This window comes from Pelecanus crispus, chromosome 5 (genome assembly GCF_030463565.1).
Source record: "Pelecanus crispus isolate bPelCri1 chromosome 5, bPelCri1.pri, whole genome shotgun sequence".
Classification (NCBI taxonomy): Eukaryota; Metazoa; Chordata; class Aves; order Pelecaniformes; family Pelecanidae; genus Pelecanus; species Pelecanus crispus.
Genome location: NC_134647.1, coordinates 42,375,224 through 42,400,562, shown reverse-complemented (window position 1 = coordinate 42,400,562; position 25,339 = coordinate 42,375,224). Strand labels below are relative to the sequence as shown.

Sequence of the window (25,339 nt, the reverse complement as noted above, 5' to 3'; positions counted from 1 at the left end):
GCATGTTCCTAAGTTTTAAAGAAGGCAACCAAATATGCTGCTGTTTCACTGCTGCTAACATTCTTGTCCACTTCAAGAGATCCAGTTCTCTGTGGTTTGCATGAGTGTTTAAATGAACTATTTAATGACAAATCTAAAGCAATTTCATGCATATGAAAGCAGTCACAGTGCTTGATTTTTTCAATGTTCATCCCAATTGGCTTATGCAGCCTTATTTGAATAAATCACAATCAGGTGTACACAGAGTGCAAAACCAGGAAAAAACTGAGACTGATATTGAAGAATTGCAGAGAATGCATATATAAAGTTAGATACGTTTACAGACTCCTGGTCAATGCTAATAACCAAGTACCTCAGTGTCAAGAAAAATAATTTAGAATCTCTGCTTTGGCAATTTAAGAAAAGCATGAGAAAAGGCAAGGAGAAACATTTCAGATGAGCTCAGTTAGAAGACAGTGTCAGGCTGGTATTAAGAGCGTTCGTTCATCAACAGTGTTAACTGAAAAACCCAGTCATCTCCACAGTCCAAGAGACACACTGTAATGCCTTGAGATGTCAAGTTCATTAACCCTCACCTTTTAGTTTTGTGAAAGAAAAATTGGAGTGCTGTATTTCTGTACCTGTTTGGTGCTTCTCTGGTGTATTTCCTTAAATTGACTGAAAATGCGGACAATCTTGGAGTCCAATAAGGAATCAAATGTCTTTTGTAGGACTCTGGTATTGCCTCTCTAGATGATGGAATTCTTCTGCATGTGCTACTCATGGTGGGATACACTCAAATTTAATAAATCATAAGCACAAAATGGAGCTTTTTTTTAAATTATTGTTTGTTTACATGATGGCTTAATAATGTGCTTTTTAAACATCTCTTTGGTAGATGCTTCAGAGAGTTGCTGGCAACATGGCAGAAGGGGCAGACACCTGGCTAGAGACCCAGGGACAGGCATGGGGATGTCCTCTTGGAATTTGGAGCTGGATCTGCAGCCCACTCTTTGTAGAAGCAAAACGCCCAAACATGAGTAATTTCCTTCTGCCAAAGTGGCGTGACAAGTAAGGTGGTATGGGAAGTGCAATTTGAAGCTTGAGACTTGAAGGGCAGGTTCACTCACTTGCTAAATGTTAAGGCTCTTTTGTATTTTTTTCAGTACTGGAGATCTAAATGTATTGCTTCACAGGCCTGTATAGAGGATCAGTTGTCTGAAATGGCCTTATTATAGGATAGCAGACCTCCCCTGGGCAAAGAATGTAAAGATTAGGTTTGGACAGGAATGAAATACAGGCATGTATGTGGGAGAGGCTACTATCAGCTGTTCCCACCTTCGCTCCCACTAGTTCCCAGGCCTCCTGCAATTGCAAACCTTGCGATACATAAAGAATAAAACCATGCATTATACATGATTTCCCAGAAGAGGATGAAGGTGAAATGATATTTTGGGCATAGTGTTACCCCCTCTGTAGCAGCTATGAGAGCTGAGCCAATGATGGGAAGCACATGTATTGCAATACGAAAGATGGCAGAGCTCCGGCTCTGGAATTTGCTCCCTTGGAGGAATTGTATTTTGACTTGGAATACTTTGAGGACTCCTGCAGTTACACAGACTGCAGCCTCTAACTTATAGCCATGCTTTAAAGCAGTATCTTCAAAATTGGTTGCTGGATTAGATGCTTTCCAGAAAAATCTGCAGGAAAGAGCCAGTCTCCTTGTGTGATGGGGAACACAAAACAAGAGAGTAAACTTCCTTGCCAAGCCACCAAAGGATTACTGAGTCAGTAAGATGCTCTAAGAAGAAAGAGGGGAGTATATGAAACAGATTTTAGTTAAGGGTAATGCAGTTTCCCAGTATTACGTAAATATCTCAGTAAATACTGAACCAGCTCTTTTATCGTTCTATGTTCTTCGCCCAAGTCAAACAATACTGTATTTGGTATGGTACCTTACTGAATGCTACTGTGTTGATATAGTTATTTTGTACAAGTAGAGCCTAAGGACAACTAGCAACCCCCTTTATATGCACTGTTAAATGTCTCTTATTCAGACTAGGATGGTAACTTTTAATACTGCTCTTGCGTAAGTCCTAAGGATGCCTGACACAGCAGACAAAACAGCTCATTTGTGATGCTAATAGCTGGGTGTGTTTAAAGTAAATTACTATAAATTAATTAGAATTTTCTGTTGTATCTGCACAGGACTGAAATGCAGCATGACTTAAGAGCCCTGGACTCTGACCTGGATAATAAAAACAACCTGCTTGATGGAGTCTGACTAATTTCCCCTGTGCTGAAATTCTCAGTAAAACTGAAACATATTGACTCTGGAAGGAATGGATGAGACTCAAGTTTCAGGCAAGTTCTTGTTCTGCCCAAAGAAATACTATCTTCAAACCTTTTCAGTGTTGTTGAGATTCAATCCATGTATAGGATTTGGATGGACCAACTTTAACGCTAACTCTGCATTTGGAAAAGTTTACCTACATGCTTACCAAACCATGCAGCACACTGCCCACCTAACAAAGGGGTAGTCTGGTGCTCTCAAGAGAAATAATCAGCTCAAAAAAAAAAAAAATATGCCTTGCCTCATGTGCCCTTGACATGCTTGCTGACCCTGGGATTGCAGTCAGTGTACTGCTGTCACCTGAAGCCTGTACCAGCTAGTCCTCTGTGGAGGTCTGGAGGCTGATGGGATAACCTGCTTCTGTTGCCTGTTTCCTTCTTGCCCCTCAACTGCCCTTCATTTCTGCTTAACCCTACTGGAATTTGACTTATGCCCCAAACTGAAGGGCATAATCTCATTCTATTTAAATGCCTCTGGATGTTTTATTAACCACCTAAGAACCTACTTTCACTGAAGTTGTGCTCTCAACCTTAGTGGTATCTTATGGCAGCTGAGTTTGAGTCTCATTGCGTATTTGACATTCGACTCAAAAAGAGATGAGCTGTTTTGTCCAAAGTACAGGCAAGGGAGGGCAAGGAGAAATGAGACTGGAGGGGAAGGGCTTTCAGCGATGTGGTAGATGTTACACCCATTTCCAGTCTAAGCCTGGATTTTCTATGATAGGTAATGCAAGTCTCCTGGGTGTGGGATTCACTTGAAATTCAGCAATTAAGTAACTTGCCAACAGTTTGTGAAATAAACATGTTGGCATACTGAAGCTGCATTGCCCTGAATCAACCTTATATTCCATCAGACACTCTGCTGCTATGGTTCCCAGTATGCAAACTCTGAAAAACCTACTGTCAGTGAAAACAGTGAAACAACTGTATTTCAGAATTAAATATATCCCTCTTCTCTTGTGAGAAAGAATAACAGGCTGTCATTCACAGCCACATTCCCAGCCATAACTTGCATGCCTTCATCCTCTCCATAGTCGAATGTGACTTCCTGACAATCAAGTCTTTTTTTTTTTTTATATCCACCTGAGTTTGTTTGCTGGCATACACATTTGGGGACTGCTCTTTTGTCTTTGCCTTGGACACACTTAATATTTTCTATCAGTCTTTGGTTCTAACTGTCCCTATTTCTCAAATTGGTAACTTACATTTTTTTTTCCAGTTATATGCCTCTTTCATCCCTCCTCTTCTGATTCTGCCTCTCCAGCTCCATGTAACTACTTCTGCTACCCCTTTGCTCTGCTTGTGTCAGTCCATGCCATGTTTCTTTTTTCCCTACTTGCCTCCTTTTTATTTTGCATTCTACAGAGCCAAGGCTGTAAATGTCTTTTCTACCTCTTCTGCCTGCTTCTCCAAAGAGATCGGTCTGTGGAGCAAGGGCTGTAGCTTGGGAGCCACTGCTCTGTGCTTCGTGTTCATTTTTATTCTCCTTACTTCTAAGCTTTTCCTTAGTCTTTCTCTTCCCAGAATATCCCTCAAACACCTCTCCTGCCAGCCACTGGTTCTTCAGTGCCTCTCTGTCCTACCACCAGGTACCAGCAGCACTCCTGATTCTTTTTTCTCTGCCTGTTTCTTGTTCCTGTATCCCAGCAGATCTTCATTCACTTTGCTTGTTGGAAATGGGGAAGTGGGAAAATTGGTTCTTCCACCTGCTCTGTATTAACTTGCTGGAGAAGATACCTCTCCCTATCACAGTGGAGTACAAAAATAGCTGGGCTGGGTCTCTTCCCCTTGGGATTCATTCTCTTCTTCCTTCCTCATTGATTAGGACTATGCTACACTGGTCAAACCAAGAACAAATCAGATGGTAGAGCAGGCCCCTCTGGGCCAAGCACAGTAGGTATCTAGCTGGATTACTAGAACAGAAACCAGCTCTGAGGTGAAAATCAGGCCCCAGTTATCAGTGTTAAACACCCCATTTGTCTGTTTCTGCCTTCAGAAATCCTGTCTGCTGTGTTAGGACTCTGCTTGAGAACAGAATAAAGAAAGTGCAGTGTAGGAGAACTGCAACGTAACATATCGATTGAACAGGGCACACCACTGCAGCATTTTCCAGAAAAAGCCCAATTCAGTCTTTACAACATGTAAAGCTGTATTCTAAGTTGCTGGCAAGTGAGTCCCTGAATGTAACTGGTGTTTGTGTCTGTGTGAGTATCTATGACAACAAATAAATCTAGTATTTGGGAAGTGTCCTTGACAATATCAGTGGGGGGTTTGTTGCATTATGTCGGTAACACTTAGCATTTTCAGACTTTTAATTCCTAAGTGTTACTATAGATAGGCATGAGTACTTCAGGAAAATGAACTAATTAGTTACAAGACTTTTTTCTTTTTTGCAAATGGGACCAGCTCAGAGTAATGCTATTTACTTTAGCTGACCCCAGACTTCTAGACATATAAAGGAGTGAATACTTTTAGGAGCTTTAATGCTAAGCAGGAGACTTAGACTCAAGGTCAATGGACTGTGGGTCACTTTCAGCCATTTCAGGAAGGTAGAAAAGGGGATCTAACCTAAATTTGTCAGTGTTGTTTCTGTAGTGCTACAAATCAAAAAGTACAAAGCAAATGAAGCCAGGAATTCATCCTAGAGAACAGTGCTCAGGATGAGTGGGTCTGTAAGAATAGGGCTAGAAACAACTAGCAGAATAGGACAGAGCAACTTGCCCTTGTACTAAGACTGTTTTTGGTCTTCTACGTTTTCCTTGCTGAACAGCAGCTGTGCCACCAAATACACACACTGAGGCTTGTTATGGTTGGACTCAATCTTAAAGGTCTTTTCCAACCTAAATGATTCCATGATTGCTTTGGCCTTGCTCACTGCATCCATTTTACTCGTATGTTATACTGTGCTCTTAGGAATGAGAGAGCAAGAATAAAGAGGTGTCCTGTTCGTACGTGCGGAACTACACCTATGGCTGTCTCCACACCATGCTGTGTAACTTGCTGGAACTGGGCCTGTAATGAGGAGGCTATGGATCCCTATAAAATGTTTGGAAAGGTTATGCACCACAAATGGGACTCGGAAAGCCCAGTCATTGGCAGCACCTGGTGGGGGGAAGATGGTGCAAGACCTGCTTCCTCTCATCTATCGCTGCCTTATCTGGGGCTTCATGGGGGATGTCTCTCATGTGTGCTCAAGTATCCGCTTGCTGTTGTTCCTCTTGTGTTCTAACCTCTGATGATTAACCTTATCCTGGCTCTTGTCTTGCATGAGCAGCTGTGCACACTCTGCAGTGTACTGGGCAAGGACTGACAGCACCAAACCAGCTGCACTAATTTTCCAGTTCTGATTTTAGCACTTCCCCAGTGTCACTGCTTGACACTATCCATTACAAAGCTCTGTTTTTCAGTTGATCATGGATTTGTCAAGCTAGTAACCATCTGGGCTGAAAGTTTAGATGTTGAGCATTCAACTTATGATATATAGGTCTGAAAATACCAGCTCATGAGATTCAGGCTTTTCCAAGATGGAGACTTATTAAAGACATAATTTTGCTTATGCTAAATAAATGAGAATGTCGAATTGGACCCATCCTTTTGCTCCCAAGATTTAGAACAAGGAGTTGCAACTTGTCTTTTGTCTATGGTTACCAGAGAGGTTAGAGCTTTACAGTTGAAAACTGCAGAGACAGAAACTGGGACTGTGAAATGGGGTGGGGAAAAGGTTTAAGTCTTTCTGGGCAAAGTTACTTAGAAGTAAGCAGGTTGAGGAGAAAAGTGGAGGAGGAGAGACTGTTCTGAAGAAGAACCATGCTCATTATGGCTTTGCTAATGTGTGACTGTTCAGATCTGAATAAGCTTTTAATGTCGCTAATGCATAATTTATATGCAAGCATGGCAAGAGGTGTGCAATGCAAATCATGCCTGATGAAAAGATGAATATGTGCTTGCAGATACTTGAAGTTCTGAGCATTCCTGCAAGATGCTGAGGAAAAGCCCCATCACAGGCAGAAAGCGTATGATTGAGCTTTTCAGCAGAAAAGCCCAAAGTGCCATGACACTGAAATAGTCTTTCCTCATCTTGCACCAGTGCTGAACTGTTTGGAGAGCAAATCCTTGAGGGGCAAGAGTATGTGCTTCTGTCTGTCTGTAACGCCCTTGAAAAAGCCTTGATATCGATAAACTTACTTAGAAAAAACAGTGTCTCATTCCATGAAGCCCCCTGGAAGTTGATGGGAATCTGCTTATAACAAGGACCTGACCTATTTTCAGTAAAAAGAAGTCAGTAAGCAAACTATCAGGGAAAGGGAGATCATTCAGGGAAGATGACTAACAACTTTGTTATTTAAGATATTGGAATGCCTATCTAGAAGGGAATAGTAGCATTGGGAAAGCTGGTGAAGATGTGCTTATGTGCAGCGCTGGTGCACTTGGTGATTAAATCATAGTTCACGAGGATGACTTGTTATGTTGAAAACCCCTTGGAAAGCTTGATTTGTACCTGTGATATTTTAAGAATCTTTTTGTTCCTTAATTATTTCAAACTTTTGGTAGTTCAAAGAACAAAATTAAGGATCAGCAGCAGAGTCCTTTGCATATGGTTTTTAATCACTGTATAGAGGTGGCAATCATAAATTGAACTGTAAATTCAAGGAACTTTACAAAAATGGAAAGGCAACATATTTCACTTTGTGGTGATTTAGAAAGCAGAACTAGTGATGTTATCAATGCCTCTCTGGAGGCATGACACCAGGGTTCAACTGGCCTTACTGTTTCAGATACCCGTCACCAAGATTTATCTGTGTTTCACCAAGTATGAGAAATATATGAATCCAGGGGCTTCCGGCTGATCCCCCCAAAAGCCATCAAGCCACCTCCATTAATGTCAGCACACTCGTAAATTTTTAGCATGCACTGAAGTAGGCAACTTCTGCCACTGCACAGAAGCTTCCAGAGGTGTCCCCTGCCTCCTGTAAATCCACGGACACACAATAAAGTAGATTAACTGCAGATGGACTTAATAATAGTTGTCCCTCCGTTGGAATTAGAGAGGTTCACACTTTTTAAAAAGAGGACAACGTGGTGTTCCCATAAGCAAGAAAGAAGGACTGAAGGTTTGGGGTTTTTTTAAATGGCTTTCAATGCTAGATAGTTGATTCCAATCAATGGGAAAACAGGTTGCAGAACTGCAGGCTCCACTCCCTCCCTTCAACCACAAACAATCCTCTTGTTTATGATAACTTATTTTCCCTCTGTTCAAAGAAACCCAGTGGGCTATTTGCTTTGGTACTCCTATGGTAAGCTAGTGATGCATTTGCATTCTATTCCCTTGCTCCCTCCAGCCCTAAAGATGTCTGCCAAAATTAGTCAATAGATAACTACTCAGTGGAAGCTTTAAGAATGTGTTAGGAAAGGCTTTAACATTATCCATTAATGTTTACAGCTCCTAATTATGTTAATTAATCAGTCTTAGAGGTTGTCTCACCCGGGAGCCCAAAGGCAGGATTTTAGTTCCCACAGATGTACTTTAAACTAACAGGCTCAGACTCAGTGGCATGACTGCTTGCAGCAAGGAGCTCAGCATGGTCTAGCTGGCAGAATATTTATGCAGGGCCCTGGACAGGTTCTGCTGTCAGAGCTATGTGCTGTCACGGCTGTGTTGTTCCTGTTGGATTTTGAAGCTAGCTTTGACTGCCTACATGAGGTACAGTCAAACATCTGGGAGCAGGCTAAGCCACATTCAGGAAGACTGATGTTAAATGTAAGTTGTTCCTGCAGAATGGCCTTTTGGCATGGGAGAAAGGCAGTCAGAGAGCACTTTGTACCAGCACTAATTGTTATGATAGAGAGATTACTGCCTTTGCAAAATCTGAAGTTGTTAGCTCTGTCAGAAAACTATCAATAGAGAAAACTGACATTGTCTTTATTAATGTTACTGTAGTTTTGCAGGAAGACAAAGTATTCAGGAAGAGGAGGACACCCAAGCCTGTGCCATCCTCTTTCAGAGCTTCATTTCCACAATTCAGAGCTTGTCTTCACTCTCCTGAGGACACTGCGAAGACTCAGAGAAGAGACACAACCCAGACTGGCTGCAGAGTGATTCAGAAGGAGCTTCTACTTGTTTTGTGCTATTCCCTAAAGAATTCGGTTTGTGTAGGCTTTCATTGCACAAAGTACAAGAGGGTAGGAGAAGATATATTCAACTCCAGTGAACAGGTAAGGACAGGAGAAAACTGCGGTGTGGGTACAGACCTCTTTCGAATTTAAGCTCATTCTCATCTGGTGGAAGTAGCTGACAACCACTTGTTTATCCTCATTTGCAGAGTATCCTGACTTTCATGTTGAGCTCACAGCTGCTTCTGGCTGGTAATGTTTGCTCCTGAGTGGAATGCCACATACAAGTGACTTGTGAGTGTGTGACAATCCTTTAATGATGACAGGGAAAACAAGTAATGACAACATAGATTAGGTAAAAGAGAGCGGTTCATCACCCATCTACAAATGGCTCTTGTGGGCAGTAACTCCTGTCTGTGCTGAATGTAAAGTACCAGATACCAGAGAGGCATTTTTTGGTAGGTTTCTACTGGAGAAATGCCCTTGCAGGTGTGTCAGGGAAGAAGGGAATGCATTTTCTGGAATGATTGGGCATTGTATGGAAAGAGGACTGTGATTAAAGGGCTGGTGTGATGTCTCGGGTTGTGTTCCAAGGATTTCCAGACTGGAGCTTGCTCTTTAAGAGACCTGTCTGCCATAGACGTTCATTGCACTAAAACTGGTTATTAAGCAATCTTCCTATCAGCTGTTTTGTGAACTTCTGCTATATTGTGTAGAGACCCCACTCTGTGCTCCTTGGTTACTTGGAAAGCACTTCTGGCAGGCTGAGGGCACGTATGACAAGCTAGATGGGACTGAAAAACAAGACAGGTCTGGATGGACTTAGAGCAACAATTCCTCCAAAACAGAGCTGAGGCAGTATGGGGAGGGAGTGCCACCGCTTGGCACTGCTGAGGTGTCATCTGTCTCTGTCCTGTTGGCAAGACTTCAGTTGCTGATGGATTGCCTGGCAGCTTTCACACATGTTAACATTAACTTCATAAAAAGCAGTGTGTACAGAGTGTGAAATGTGATATGGGCAGTGCCTGACACAAATTGAATACTCTCCCTATTCTGTGGAGTTTCAGTGCAAAACCTCTCTCTCCATTTATCTTCCTCCTGCCACCTCCCTCCCCACCCCCTGCTACCTAGGGAGCTCCATGAACAGGCGTATTGGCAGTAAACTCAGCTCAACAAAACAGTCTTGTGAAAAAGGGAAATATAACATGATCACTTCCTATTTCTTTCTCCTTTCCCTCTGCATCAAAGCCTGGTCTGGCTGTGAGGAATGTTCAAAATGAATAAATAAAGCGCAGGAACCCCCTGCTTCAGAAGGAGTTTCATTCACTCACCATGAAGCTTGGCCAATTCTTTTTCTGACAGTCCTCAAGTCAGCAGGCAGAGCAAGAAGATCATTCAAAGCTAATCAGTAAAGTGTAAACCTATTATGAAAGCACATTTACCCCTTGCCTCCTCCTTCCTCCAGAAAACCAATCCCCAAATCTGTGGGAATAACACATAACGTACATAAAAGTTTCTATTACTTAGATCCCCTGTTATTAGGTCAGCAATGCCACTGATTAAATGCTCCCCAGAGCACTGAGCAGCGGCATATAAATCCTCCAAGAAATTCACAGTGTAATTTGTTACAGCTAGAGGGCATAAGATACATTACAGCAAAGCCTGTGTGTTAGGCTCTCCCCTGTGATTCTTGAGGCTATCTCTGGTAATAAAAACCTCATCTTGATTTCTTATCCTTCGTATTGATTTCTGTCAGAGAAGACTTCTTAGACAAAGACACTACTATATTTCTCTGTATAATAAGGGGATCCTTCTCCCCACACCTTTTTTTAAAATTTATTTTAGGGAAGATTCCAAGGAAGACTCATAATTTGGGAACTGTTGGTATGTACAGTGGGTAAAGAGCAGAGAAGATGACAACGAGAGTTTTTGCATATGCAGTGCAAAACCCTAAATGTGAAATTAGAGAAAAATGTTTCTGGTCTGGAATAGTACAGGAAACTGAAACTAAAACCCTAGCTATGCAATTGTTGTATTTTAATATGAAACTCTGTTATTAATGTAATGGCTGGATCTGTGCGAGTCAAGTGATTAAAATCCAGACTCAGATGTATATAATCATAGCAACCATTAATTTTGGAACATTTGTACTCCTGCTCTACGAATCATATATCTATCTTGAAATAAAGGGAGGCCTGTAGGTATACTGCAAGATGCTTTTTTAAAAAAGCTTTAAAAAAAAAAATTATTTTTTAGTGTGGTGCATAGAGACAAGGCCAAATAGAAATCTAGAAAGCTTTCTGTGATTAATTTGCAAGCCAAATAAGAACAGCTCCACAGAAGTCAATACAGATAAACAGAACGATGGATAGTAAGGGTGTGAAATGCACAGTGTTACATCAAAAATATTTTGTCTTCTCTGCAGCAGGATTGCTATAAGCAACTAGAATGTTTTCATTTAATCTATTCCTTTTGGGTTTTTGCTTTATTTTGCTTTTTTTAGAACCTGTCTTCATAAAAAGCTGGTTTGGGTCTTGAAATGACTGAAGCTATGCCTGTTGCCTTGTGCAAAGAAAGTGTTAAATATTTATAGCAGTTCTTACAAGTTATTTCTTACAAGAAATTTAATATGTGCTCATTGCTTTTGTAATCTGATAGCAGCTGTGCTGAAAGACAATACCTGCTAATTGTATTTTCTATCATTTCTATCCTTTTCCAATTGAAGGATAAAATATGGAAGTTTGGGTTTATTTTTTTAGTATATACAGCAAAATTTATTCAAAAGAATCTTTGTTCCCCTTTAGCTATCTGTTTATTTAATAGACTATGGAAAATGGTAAACTCTGTCAAAAAGCCTAGCTAAAGAATAATTTATAAGCTACATTTAGCTGTTGATCTCGTAGACTGGCTTAGTGGAGAGCCAAAATATATCCTGGCAGGTAATAATTAATATAAACCTTGACGCTTCAGATCTGGCCACTGTTCAGCAGGCCAGGTAGAAGCAGACACAACTCGTACTAGTTCTGCAGTGTCTCTGGCATGCACCACACAGAAAGCTTGGCTCTGCATGACACACATGCTCCCCATGTGTACAAATTTGCTGATTTGTTTTTTTTTTTAAAAAACCTATTTTGGATGCAAGTGAATATGTTTCCAGGGAAAACTATTTTGGTCACTTAAATAGAGACCTCCTTTGAAAGGCAGGATGGCAGGCAACTCATTCTGACCCATCTCAGTCCTGTAAATCACTGCATCACTTAGCCAGATTCAAATGAACTAAAATATTGGGTGATATCCAGACTTTGCTGAAGCTGATGGCAGCTCTCCCACTGGCTTCACTGGGGGTAGGATTTTATCTACCATGCTGCTAAATCACCAGAATAGCTTTTATCAATGAGATCTGTCTAGTCTTGGCTGAAATGTGCCTAACTGATTTTTAGAGATGATGCTGGACAGTTAATTTAAAAGAAGAGAGTAACAGGCAGTATGATCAAACACACTGCTCTGCCTGCACCAAATCTGTCACTGCCCCTCTGCCATCAGAGATGACCCTGCACTCAGGCACACCACATAACTGCACATGCAGTGTTTATTTAACTGTGCTCTATCAAAATGGTCTGATTTAGCTTAAAACTGCTTTTTGGTTAATTTTTTTTTTAATATCAGATTGTTTCAGATGGGTGGCTAGAGAAGCAGCTCTGTGGTTATTCTACAAGGTTGGAGAGGAGCTGTTTTCTCAGTCTCTCAGCTGCAGCAAAACAGCATGTCTGACTAAAGACTTATATCTATGAGCAGTGGTGTCATTGATTAACTCTGTGTGTGGGTATAACTCAGGCCCATTTAATATAAGCACTTGCTCAGGAAAAGCACATCCATAAAACTATCTAAGATCAGTTAATGTGGTGCTTATATTCAAACATCTGCTTTAGTCTTTGTTAATTTTTATGTCTAGATGAGATTCAAGACTACTGAACCTGACTAGACCAGGCAACTTAAAGGTTAGCTAAAGAACTCCTTGTAACTTGTTTAATCACATGTTTATATGCTGGGATACTGACCATGTCTGCATATAGCCTTGAAGTCTCACCTAAAGTTGGGCCCCTGGGCACATCTGGGATATAAATGTAGCAACGAGGTCCCATTTCACTTGTAAGGGCTACTGAATAAGAAGGCTCAGCATTTGCACTCCACCTTACATCTTCAGAGTATTTCACAGATACATGAGACTGAGGTCACTTATACATTAGGTAGCAAGGGTTTTGATGAACTGCTCCTTCAGCCATTCCTCTCCACCTCCCTTGATCAAACAATGGCTTTGGCTTCCTCCAAATGATCCTTTGGATTGGTTAGGCTCTTGGTTGGCTCTGCTGTTAAGTGTCTCCATGGAATGGATGTTACTTTTAACAATGTCTCGTAACTGTCTTTAAAGAGGTTTATGGCTCAGCCTTATTCTCTGTGAGATTGACTGTTCTCTGCTGATCTCCCGTAGAAACATTGTTATTGGTTCACACAGTATTTCAGTTCTCCTCCAGCTCTAGAGTCAAGTTAATTGGACACAATTGACCTATGTTAGGGAATTACTATTAGATGAGTAATATTAACCAAAGGAAATAAGATCTTTCTGTACCTCAGAATATGCCGGAAGTTGTGGGGAGAAGCAGGAAATGGCAGCTCAAGAAGTGTGCAGACCGGGCGCTAGGAACAGGGTTAACTTAGGGAATGGGCATGTGCTTTGTAATAACCGAGGTTTGTAAACCAATAGCTCTTTCTAAAGGAGAGCTAGATGGGGTAAAAACATACTTGAGTGTCTATAAGAGGCAAAAGTGTAAGAAAGAAGAGAAACAGATTGTGGCAGACCTGTAAGAGTGCTATTTTTGATCGCCCCCCCCCCCCCTTATTTTTTTTTTTTAAACAAACACTGTACTGTCGTATAGCTACCAAAACCTGATTAAAGTAGTCAAGGAATAAATAGAGCAGGATTCCATCAGAATGCATTTGTGTTTCCAAGTGGAAACTGTATGCTGAAGGCAGGTCCAGTACACTGAAAAAACGCTGAACGATTAATGGACATGAGACTAGTCCACAAGACAAATACGAGCCCCGTAACATCACCAAGCAGCTCAAGACACAAAAACACTGGAATTGTTTTTGCAGAGCAGTTTTATGCAGAGCAGCTGAAACCTTGCTGCTAAATCCTGGAACTTTTGGGTGCTGCTTCCCTATTTACTTTTACATACCAACCCACTGGATGGGGTAAATCCTGGAAAAAGTTACCTGTATCATAAACCCAGCCTATATTCCTCAGTACAAGGCTTTACAGTATTGCCATATTAAAATTGTCAGTCTCAAAACTTCTTCAGCTAAAGTAAACTTCCTGAGAAAACTATAGGTGTCAGCACTCAGTTTAAAAATGTGTAAGTATGTGCTTAACTCTACTGAGACGTGAAGTTTCACCGAGATCAGCAGCACTGCTTAAGTAAAGTTACATTTGGAGGAGTGTCTTGAAGGTCAGGCCTCAAGTACAAAAGTACTTCGGATACATACTGGCTGCTGGATAATACCAGCAGCAGGCACCTGGATTGCAGTACCAGTGACATGATGTGATTTGCTATAGCAAATAATTGTAATTCTATCTCATGGAAGACTGCGTTCTCTCTCTTGAACCTTATGTATTCAGACAGGGAAAAAAGCCATTGTGCCTAAACTTTAAGTATGCTTCTTATAATTACAAAGCCGGAGCCCAAGCTAGCATGCAGTCTGAATGTGTCCCCATTTTATCCTCTGTGGACCTGATTCTGCATTCAGTCTTTCAAGGTGCACCTCTGATCCCTGCTGGACTGTGCAAGGAATGATGCATTCACTATTCTGGTTTCCCCAGTGAGGAGTCCTGCCATTCAGGAACTTAGTTCTGCAGCTGGGACTGGGATCACCACTGTAAGATGGATTTTGCAATTTCTAAGACTGCAAAATCAGGCTCCTTGGGGCAAATGGACTTATTAAAGGGCAAGTGTTTATCTCTGCTCACCGGCACTCAATGAAACACTGGCCAATCTGATCCTGGAGAGTTTCCTTGATGTTGAGCCCCTCTGTTTCTCTCAGCTTGTCCTTGATTAGTATCTCCTCGTGTCTCTCCTGGACCTCACCTTGCAGAGCATTTATTTGCCCAGCATGCATATGTGAAATATTTGTTGCCTTTAAGTGAGGAGGTAGGCTCTGAAAATGACAAGAGGAGAAAACAAAAGGTATGAATTAAAAGAAACTTAATATAAACTGGAATGCCAGGTTGACAGTGAATCTGAGCTTAAGCTTAAATTATTTGCGGGAAGCCAGGAAAAAACCCTGTGCTCATAAAAAGTGCCTGGATGCACACAATGGTCTATTGTTAGTGTTTCAGCATTAATTAACAACACCGCAATGTACAAAAACAACCCTTCCAGCGTGGGATCCTGGGATCTCAATGAGACAGGTGAGAAAGCTGCTGTTCTGCAAATGCCAACTTTATCCATGTCAGAAGGGTGCCAGAGATTTTTTAATTGAATTTTCAAATGTTTGGACTTCCCATTGGTACTTTTTAATTAGCCAGTATTGTTTTTAATTTGTTCACTTAAATTTTTAAATGCACTTCTTGGTCAGTGGTTTCCTGGTATTTTGTTGCAGCTGGTCATATTCCTTTAGGAAATCAACTTCCCTTGAGGAACAACAACAGAAAAAAAAATTAAACAAACCCCCAAACACTGTAATAAAAATCATAGCTCCCCAAGTTTCCCATGATTTGATAACCTTGGCAAGAAGGGCTTCTAAGCTAGTTTGAAGTTTTGCAATAATTTCTGCTTTGTGATTGATTTTACATGTGGACTTTGAGAGAGAAAAATGAAAGTCTTTCTGGTATGCAAATACAGAAGCATGAAAAATACCATCTGTGTGGGTGGTCTGAAACTTTGCATTTTTTAGTTTGCAATGGCTGATAAAGTTAAGGTGTTCCTAGTGTTTTATGAGCTATTACTACCTTGTAAGTGCAGAAAAAAGTATATTTTAAAAATAAACTTGTAAATTAGCTTTGGTATTTTTGCAATTCTAGAACAAAATATTTTCCACCTACTTGGGAAGTAACAATCATATTGTCTGATAGCGTATGTCAAATCTAAGAATGGAAAAGAGGAGAAGATACGATAATCTGTTTTTGTAGTATGGTGTGTTTTACTCTTCAGAGTTAGTGATTATCTGACATATAGGTGGCAGCATATATGAACAAAAGCCTAGGACTTGTGGTTTGCATGAAAGAAACCTATACTATTCTGCTTTGGCCTTCCACCTTCAGAATGCATAGCAATTGTCCTTAAATCGGCACATCTCAGGCTAATTTAGTAACACATTCTCCTTGCTTTGGTGATGTATTTCCTAGTGTGCTCCAAGTCCTAATTCCAGAGGTCTCCTGTAAAGACGAAAAAGCTTCTATCAAAGCTTTGGCCAGCTTGTATTTAAGATCTGTTATTCGGTGTTTTTCCATGCTTCAGCCAGGTTCCAAAAATCACTAACAAGTGCCAAGCAAATTTGGTTTCAGAAAGTACACAGTGGGATTGCATGCTATCCAAAGCAAGCACAGAGGCCCCGTTCAGGAAAGCAATTTACTGCCTTCCCTCCATCTGTGATGTGTGACTCGCACTATGCAAAAGGAATTGGTCAAGGCCACCAGTGAGAAAATATTCAGGAGAAAACAAGAGCAGCAGCATGCTTTCAAAAGGTGGCTGCACATAGTCTCTTCCCGAATATATGACCTAAAATGTTGCCTTTCACCCTGAGATGTTACCTTCACTCACAGAATCATAGAATCGTTTAGGTTGGAAAAGACCTTTAAGATCACCAAGTTCATCCATTAACCTAACACTACCAAGACCACCACTAAACCAATTAAGGGTAGAGTAGCAATTTCATGTTTACTGGCTTGGTGGCTGGATTATTTTTTAATGAAAGTAAAAACTAGGAATCATTAAGGTTGGAAAGGACCTCTAAGATCATCAGTCCAACCATCAACCCAACACCACCATGTCCACTAAACCATGTCCCAAAGTGCCACACCTACACGTTTTTTGAACACTTCCAGGGATGGTGACTCCACCACCTCTCTGCGCAGCCTGTTCGAGTGCTTGACTACCCTTTCTGTGAAGAAATTTTTCCTAACATCCAATCTAAACCTCCCCTGGCGCAGCTTGAGCCTGTTTCCTCTCGTCCTATCACTAGTTACCTGGGAGAAGACACCAGCACCCACCTCGCTACAACCTCCTTTCAGGTAGTTGTAGAGACCGATAAGGTCTCCCCTCAGCCTCCTCTTCTGCAGACTAAACAACCTCAGTTCCCTCAGCCGCTCCTCATAAGGCCTGTGCTCCAGACCCTTCACCAGCTTTGTTGCCCTTCTCTGGACATGCTTCAGCATCTCAATGTCCTTCTTGTATTGAGGGGCCCAAAACTGGACACAGTATTTATTCAAGGTGCAGCCTCACCAGTCATCTTTCAGTTTCCATAGAAGTCAAGTGTTTCCAATCTTCACCTTCACCAGCACCTATTTTTAAGTATGGTACAGCTACTATTAACACTATTTGTATTTCACCTGGATTTCACCTTTGTCTGCCTTACTAATAATTAAATGAACCTCAGAATAGCCAGATGTGATGATGCTTTCTCAGGGCTCATTTGGAAACCAGAGGAGGACCCATGAGGCTTGCTTCCCAGACTGAGATCTAGAAACAAGATCTACTTCCCTCAGGCAGTTTCCCACTCTGCTTTTGCTTCACTACAGTAATGCTCAAGGGACTGCTTTTCTGAGAAGTTCCCAGCACAGTGCTACTGCCTAGAGGTATTGGTAGCAGGGCTGCTACTGAAGCGATTAGCCAGCTAGAGCCAACGTGACTCTTCCATGTCTTTGTATGCTGCCGTAGCACAGTCTGAACAGATGCTACATTATGCATAGAGGACAACCTACTAGATTTCCTAACTAGATGCTCACCAGGGGAAGCTAGGGAAGCACTGTTTCATTTAGAAATGTTTTCCAGTGTTTCCTGTTGAAGATACGCAAGAAGAAAAGAGATAAGGGAAAGAAATTTGGGAGCACAAGAAAGGGACTGAATGAGTATTTCCATGAGTAAAGGTGTAGTTGTGAACGCTGAAGATGTCCTGCTGGGTGAGCAGAAGGTCTCCCCTCCTGTCTCCTTTGGGAAGTGACAGAATCCATGTTCGAGCCTAGGCAACTCTGTGCAACGGGCGCAAGGATATCTCCAGCTTTAGTGAGGCTGATCTGCAGCCGATGCAAAGACTCCTATACAGGACGTATATGAACATTTAAGGGTGAAATGTTGTGAGATGGCTCACCAGATGAACAGCTTATTGGTGCTGGGAAGGGGTAGTTCCCCCTCCAACCTAACTGCTGGATGTGTGGTCCCTCCCTTCTCCTGCACAGACTCTGGCACTCATCTGACCTTGCAGTGAACCAGTTCAGCTCTCTAAGAAGTGGAAAACAATCCCTTTTATCTTTTCTCCTCCTCCCACCTCCTCAGGTTAATTGTCTCCTGGTATAATGAGGTGAGGCAGCTGAGGGCCAGAGCCATAGCAAGGGATGTGGTGGGTGAGCATGGGACCAGAACAATGTGGAGAGCTGGATGGACTGTGCAGCAGCACAGATAGGAGAGGTCCTCTTCACCATCTCTGAAACTTTCCTCTGTTCAGCTCCTCCTCTGAACTGCTTGCCACAGAGTCCTGACGGAGCCTTTTATGGCCAGCTACTTGTCACTGCAAATTTACTGTCAGTGTATCTTTCATCAGTACCAAAGCCAGATGAGCTAAGAACTGTTTGAACTGGCAAGAACATGCCCACGTAAGCAAGACCAGAAGTAGGAGATTCTTATCTCTAAGTGAATTAATACAGACCATATCTACACCTGATTCCAGAGTCACAAAGCTGATGTGGACACAGTCCAGGTAGCTCTAAACCAGCTGGCTCAGATGCTGATAGCAACAGGGCTACAGAACATGCTCTGGTCTGCAAAACCCTGCCAAGTCCTGAGTAAATATTTGTGTAGCTACCTATCTGAGCACCATATCCGTTATCAATACATGTGCTGAAACTAGTTCATGAGCTGCACTCAGAGCCCTAACACTGAAGTACAGACATAACCTTGTAGACCGGCTTATGAAAAGAAGCTCTGTTGTATTTATCCTTCATATTTTTTTTTCCAAAGGCTTTTTTACTACAATAAAGCAAAAGAAACAGGAACTGCTTCTACCAACAAGAGTCCAGTTACCCATGTTCAATAACACATTAAAGAAAGGAATGAAAGGGAAAGCTGGTAAGACTGTATGCTTATTTGACTGTCTTTTTTCCCAATCCTATTGATTTCTTGTTATTAGTATTTCCTAAATTAAGGTACGTGGAAAAGGGTTATATTTACATGGAGGAAAAGACCGTTGCTAATGTGAAATGTGCTGTTGCTTGATTACTTCCATTGCTGGGAAAGCAGAGCTGGCTCAGACCTAGATGGCCAGATAAGCTGGGGAGGAGGGTAGGTGTTGGAGAGGAGCCATCAAGATTGGATAACATAGCAGGTACAAAAAGACACTTGATCTGAGCAGGAGCCGTTGCTGCCAGGCAAGCTGATGCAATGAGTAGTAGGGAGATATGTTAACAACAAATGACATCCTTTGAAGTTGGCCTAGCAGTGGACAGACAGTTGCCAAACCAGGGGCTCTTCCTGTAGTGCAAAAGCTTTGGCAATAACATGCTCCAGCTCAGATGTACAAGGGAAAGCATGAAATGAAGAGCAGAGCTGGCTGTGATAAATGAGTCCTGAAGGGTTTGTGGCTGTCTAATGTGGAACATACGCAGCGCGCCCTGTTTGAGTGAAGACCAGGAGGCCAACACATGTCAGGAACTGAAGGCTGGCTTCTGTTCTGGGGGAGGAGGAGGCAGCAAGCACTGAACGGCAGTGAGGAAATCATGCCATGGTTATTTGATTTTTTTTTTTTTTTTTTTTTAAAGTAAAACATGACAGGTGAAGGTACAACTGGCCTCACTTTTCATTCTGTTACTTTGAAATCAATGAAGTTATGTCAACAAAAAATGAATTGGACTTGAGGAAAATGAGGATGATGGAATATCAAAAGAACTTAAGTGTATATGGGCTAATAAGTAAAATGGAGGCTATCTTAAAAACTGCTTCCCTGGCCTGTAAGAACTGATCTAAGTGTACTTAAGGGTGTGAATGATCAAGAAAAGGAATCTGTTGGTAGAGCATAGGTAGAAAGCAAGATGAAGAACAGGATAAAAGTTGAGTGTGGAAGCAGTCTTGGGTCTTCAAACGGAGATAGAGTCTATATGACAGCCCTGGTGGAGTTTGTGCTCTCTTGTCAAGGAGCAGACTTCAGAAGAAAGTACCTCTGAAAAAGCTTTGGCTATCTGAGGATGCAAGCAAAAACAGGTACTGAAATGGCAGAAAGAGTGCCAAGACAGTTGGTCAGTATGAAAGGATGGTTTCAAACAGCTCCAGCAGGAATGCCTCCCTGCTGGCCCGTCTTTGACCTGTGCCTTCCAGCACTGCAGATCAACTTTCCATGTGCTTGTTCTGGAGCTCTAAAGAGTTATACTGAGACAATATGATGAGTGGTGCTTTTATAGTCCTCTATACTTAATGTGCATGCTAAGGAAGACAAAAGCCAATTTATTTCTAACATCACTTCTCTCAGCACCTCTAATGTTTCTGCTTCTGAATCAAAGGGAGGCATACTACAGTAAGACACTAATAAATAGCTTTTCCTTGGGGGAAGAAGCATTTTCCCATCTTTAAGAAATTTCTTTGGCCATGTGAAATTCAAATTTGTTAACTTGCCCTACAAACAGCAACTCATTTAGAAACAAATTACAAATACTAGATGGAGACAGTGAACTTGATAATGCAATGCTGCCACATCAGTTGTAGAATAATGCATCTTAATGAAGGCTTCCCATGTGAATAAACCATTATATTTACAAGCTTTTCACAGTTAATGACCCGGAACTGGATAACAAAGCTCACATTTTTAGTGTGGTCCTCTGTCAGCAAAAGTATACATATTAATAATTGATGTTGCTGTAAAAATAGGACATAATATGAAGATTTCTGAGTTTGCGGGAAAATAGGACTACATGGTCCATTAACTTAAAATGCTTATCTAATGTTTGATGGGCTTTGTCTTTAAAATCCTTGTTTAAATTAATAAGGCAAAATGGACATTTGTCTAAAAGAGAATTTTATTCCAACTCATCAGTCACAAGTATGCTGATGAGAGCGCTGTTTGGTATTTTTTTTTTCTCTGTTCTTTACTCCTTCTCTGCCTATCCTACCCAAAGAGAATTTAGGTTTTATGAGAGTGGAAGACCCACCAGCAGAAGGAAGGAAGAAGTTCCCTACACCTCCCAGGTAAGCCAATGTGATGAAAGTGTACGTTTTCCATTTTTGACTTAAGAACTCAATTGCATAGATCACTCTTTCCTAGCTTGAAAAGCCTGCCTTTCTGCTTAGTCAGCTCAACAGCTCTTTCCAACACAGACTGCTTTATTGTTCATTATAAAACACTTAGAGGTGTGCAGGCTGGCTGAACATGCTTAAGGCTACAGTTCTACATATAGGAGGCCCCATGCTGTGGAACTAACTGCTCTTCAATTGTTCCATTACGACTACACTTACAACGAAAGATAGTCTTCATTTCAATGAAATAAATACATTTCATTTTACTTCATGTTTTAAGGCTAACATTCATATTATGCCTGAAAGGTAGATTTACTGCAGCTTTTATTACTGGGTACTTAATTTAGGACAGCTTCTTTTCTTAGACCTGAAACAGCACAGCTGAAACACACACTGAATGGTTTTATGGGACTTCTTCAGTAAATGTTCTGCTACAGACAGTATTGTCCATAATTGTAATCTTTTGATAGATGTAGTAGTTGTGTAGCATTTTGCTGTAGATTGCTCATTTTCAGAAGTAGTATAGTTTGCTTCTCTGAAGGGCTTTATTTCCTAAGCAAAGTAAGTATTTTTAATGGTCATTTATTTTCACCAGTAGTGAAAGTGAGATTTTTTTTTTTTCTTAATATTTGGACTACACAGACAAGTAACTCCTTACGAGTGGACTACAGGAATTTACTACCTAAGCAACTGAGGTGGTCTTTACTCATGACTGTTATTCTACTGAATTCTAAATAGTGATCTAAATTCTCTTTCACAGTTTGATATCAGTGTTAGCTATGTTCTTGCTTATTTCCTCAATGCATTTTGTCTGGCTGCAGGAAGAATGCATTTTAAAGACATCTCTTGTCTTACAAAGATTGTATTCATATAGGTTCTATGGTACACAAATGGCAATAGCCACATCAATTATATGGCTGAATTCCTAAATTACACACAAAAAAGGAACAACTAAGCAAAATATATTGCATTCATTAAAGCTCCCCTACTATATGATTCACTTCAATGGCTTTGCCAATTAAAGTAATTGTCATATGCATTCAAACAAAGCATTTGTAGAAAGAGGCCTTGTTAGAAAAATATTGAAAATGGCTGTTTTATAGATTTACATTATATATATATATGAAAAAAAATATTAACATGCAACACTTTAATAAGATGAAAGAAAATTTGAAGTGGAGAAAACATTTATCTTCATGACTATATAAGTTTATATAATTTTGGTTATGTTTATTTCTGATATTATACCTAGGCATGCTGTCAAACTTCTACTAAAACTGGCAAGTATGTTTTGGACTCTGAAAGGCAGTGATTTCATTGTTAGTGCGACTCCAGCCAATGAAAGCCAAATTATTTAGCGGGCTTCTTGCTTCCCAGCGTCTTTCTATTTCAAAAATAAGCAGGTTTAAAATCTCTATTGAAAACAGGACAGATTAGTTATTACTGTTTAGATGTATATGTATGCCTGGTGAAATAACATATAACTTTGTGCTGACATCTAAACATCATCTAGGTTGCAAGTAAAACGACAGTCATTTTAATCTTTTGCTTCATAAAAACAGGCCTGGTGCGTACCACTATTGCAACTGCCCACTTCCAAGAGCTGAAGAAGTATTTTAAATTTCACTTACTTATGGAATTTGCAGTTTGTTAAATCCCATATAATATTTATTTAGTCATAGTCTGATGTTTACACAGAAGGCTATTCTTGGAAATGCTAATTTTTTTCTGACTAGATGAAATGAATTACATTTATCAGGAATTCAAAGAATAAGGAATGTTTGGCAGACTGTTTACTCAGATATAAATAAAAGCACTACCCAGGACAACATGCCTAAATTAGGGTATGTTTGAAAGAGGTAAGAAGGAGAGAACAGTGTTTTTATTTAAGACCACATAGATCCATTCATGTGAAAAGGATACAGAAGAAGGAAGAATGGTGGAAATACTATGTAAGAAAATCATAGATCAGCATGTATTGTGCCACTAACTCTTTGGTGAGGGCTGAAATAACGGAATAGAGCATGTGAGAGCTGTGTAACTGTAAATCAATAGACATATCTGTGAGACAAGAAGGTGTTTACGTGTATGCACGTCCAAAGCATGCAGGGCTCAGTCGTATAAATTTCTTAAGCATGTAGAGCGCTTGGCTCCAATGGGATTGACTACTTGTGCTTGTTAAGTGAAAACACGAGCAAGGGGATGTCAGGCCTTCGGAATACTTCTGCCTCAAAGTTGCAACAGTAGGCCGAGCCCCTAAATTGAGGTGGATTTTGTCTTGTCTTTTTGTATTCCTTGTTCCTAGGCTCCTCCTACCATTCCATAAATCAGTCTGATTGCAAACTGTTTATCTTAACGTTATATGTTAAAAACAGCTTTTCCTCTTTCCAGGAGTCTGTGTTCTGAGATTGTAAGTATAACTTCCTGCAGGCTCTGCCCTGTGAGGAGGCTCTGCCCTGTGAGGAGAGTCTGTCAGCGAGAACGCTGAGTGCAGATCCAGTATGAGGCTTGGGCTGTCTTGCACCACCTGGAGACAAAGCAGTTGCCAAAAGCCAGTTCACACATTCAGTTACACTAGGCTAATAGCTAGTTTGCACTGCAGCAAAATGAGACAATCACAGCAACCTCTAACTCTGGTGTTTAATGACAGGGAACTTGTAAGTGCCAGAAACAGACAAGTGGAATTACGCACTAGTTTAAAAACTGGAAAAATGGTACATTATAATTGGGCTGTTAACAGTAAAATAGAGCAAGAAAATACAGGTTTGTTTGAACAGCACGTGCATGTTTCCAAGACAATTTAATGTGTTTTTTTGCAACATCAGTGTGGTTGGTGTGGCTTAAACACAGGCCTATGCCTGGAACATTGGTTATGGTGGTCATGCTGGAGGTGGTAGTAAACAGCACTGTGGTAGTAATGTGAGGAAGATCGGGAAACAGGTCAGGATACAGTTATCAAGATATATGTGCTCTTAGTGAGGCTTGCTTCTCTTTCCAAATTAAACCGGTATTGCAAGCTGTGATTTATCGGAGATTTAGAAAAACATGTGCTGAGGGAATCATGCTGTTTCTGCAATTAAGCTTTAATAAATAATAATAATAATGAGTCTTTAGTTTTGAGCCAAGAAAAATCTCTGGAACATAGGCTACTACTCTGTCATCAAGCAAAAGATGAAATAGAATCAAATTCCAGAAAAGATACATAAATTTTTCTGAAGTAGTAAAGAAAATAATACTGAATTAAGTAAAACACTAGACAATTCCTGGTCTTTGCAAATATTTCCATGTTTTTTTGGCAAACACAACTGAATTTTTCAAAAAAATCATTATTCAGAACTTCAAATGGACTAGCTCTTTTTGCAAAGCAGTCTTTATATGAAAATAACACAGGCATTTTAAAAATAGCTATAATTATAAGAGAAATTATATTTATTGCAGTAAAAGTCGTCTCCTTTGGGATGGACTTGGAGTAATGAATGGCTAGGTCTTCTAATTTATCTAAGTCGTACAGCATTAGAAAAGCAAATTCAACATATTTACACATGAAGATCTGTGGTCATTTTTTTAGAGGGCTGACATGATCATACATCAAAGGGACTTGACCTTTGGAGCTCAGTGCCTATCTATCAGTGTGAACCAACGCCTGCTTGCCACTCGCTTCCTTTGGAGACCATGGAAGGGAATGCAGCATGAAAAGTAAAAGGGAAACACAAATGGGGAATATAAAAACAATGAACAGATGAACAGATTTTTTTATTATTATTATTTAGAGGTATCCATTTTTTCCCCACATCCTTTGATTTTATACTTGATAAAGAGTAATGAGTCTGAGTGCAGAGCTGCAAACATCAATTCTCTTGCTCCTAAATGGAGGTCAGGAAACGAATACACTGTATGTGTTTGGTTTTAATTCCCTTCATCCCTATGATCATATAGATTTCCTCCCCATAAACTAGGCTGTTTACACCCTAGTTATCAGTTACTCCTACCATCGGCCACCAAGAAAAGAGTGCTTGGCTGTGAACCCTCCAATAATTGATACCAGACTTAGATTTCCTTCCTAAGTGTCTAGTTTTAAGACTTGACAGAAATTGTCATGGGATTTGATAGGAAATGGATCCCTTGTTTTGCAAAAGGTATAATTTCTAATTAATTTTCAGTATGTCCCAAATAGTCACCATTTTAGGTCTGCGCTAGTTAAAATATCTGGGAACTTTGTCTTAAACAGAGGCAGAATTGGCACCCAAAGCTCTGCTTAGCTATGCTGGCCACATTTACTGTTAATGACCGGCAGATATTAAAGACAATGGTCCATAAGTTGTTATCTGTATTTAACATGTCAAAACTTTGGTAAATGTACATGTTACTTCCTGAAGGTAAGATTTTAAGGTCATTCTTAACTGATG

General features: G+C 40.6%; 1 protein-coding gene across 1 annotated transcript in view; it reads right to left on the bottom strand.

Moving 5' to 3' along the window:
- DRC11 (dynein regulatory complex subunit 11) overlaps nucleotides 1-25,339 on the bottom strand; it is a 118,514-nt gene that overhangs the window by 81,268 nt on the left and 11,907 nt on the right. The window contains exon 6 of the mRNA XM_075711189.1: nucleotides 14,468-14,655. Within this exon, the coding sequence (XP_075567304.1) occupies nucleotides 14,468-14,655 (188 nt within the window). The remainder of the gene's footprint in view (nucleotides 1-14,467; nucleotides 14,656-25,339) is intronic.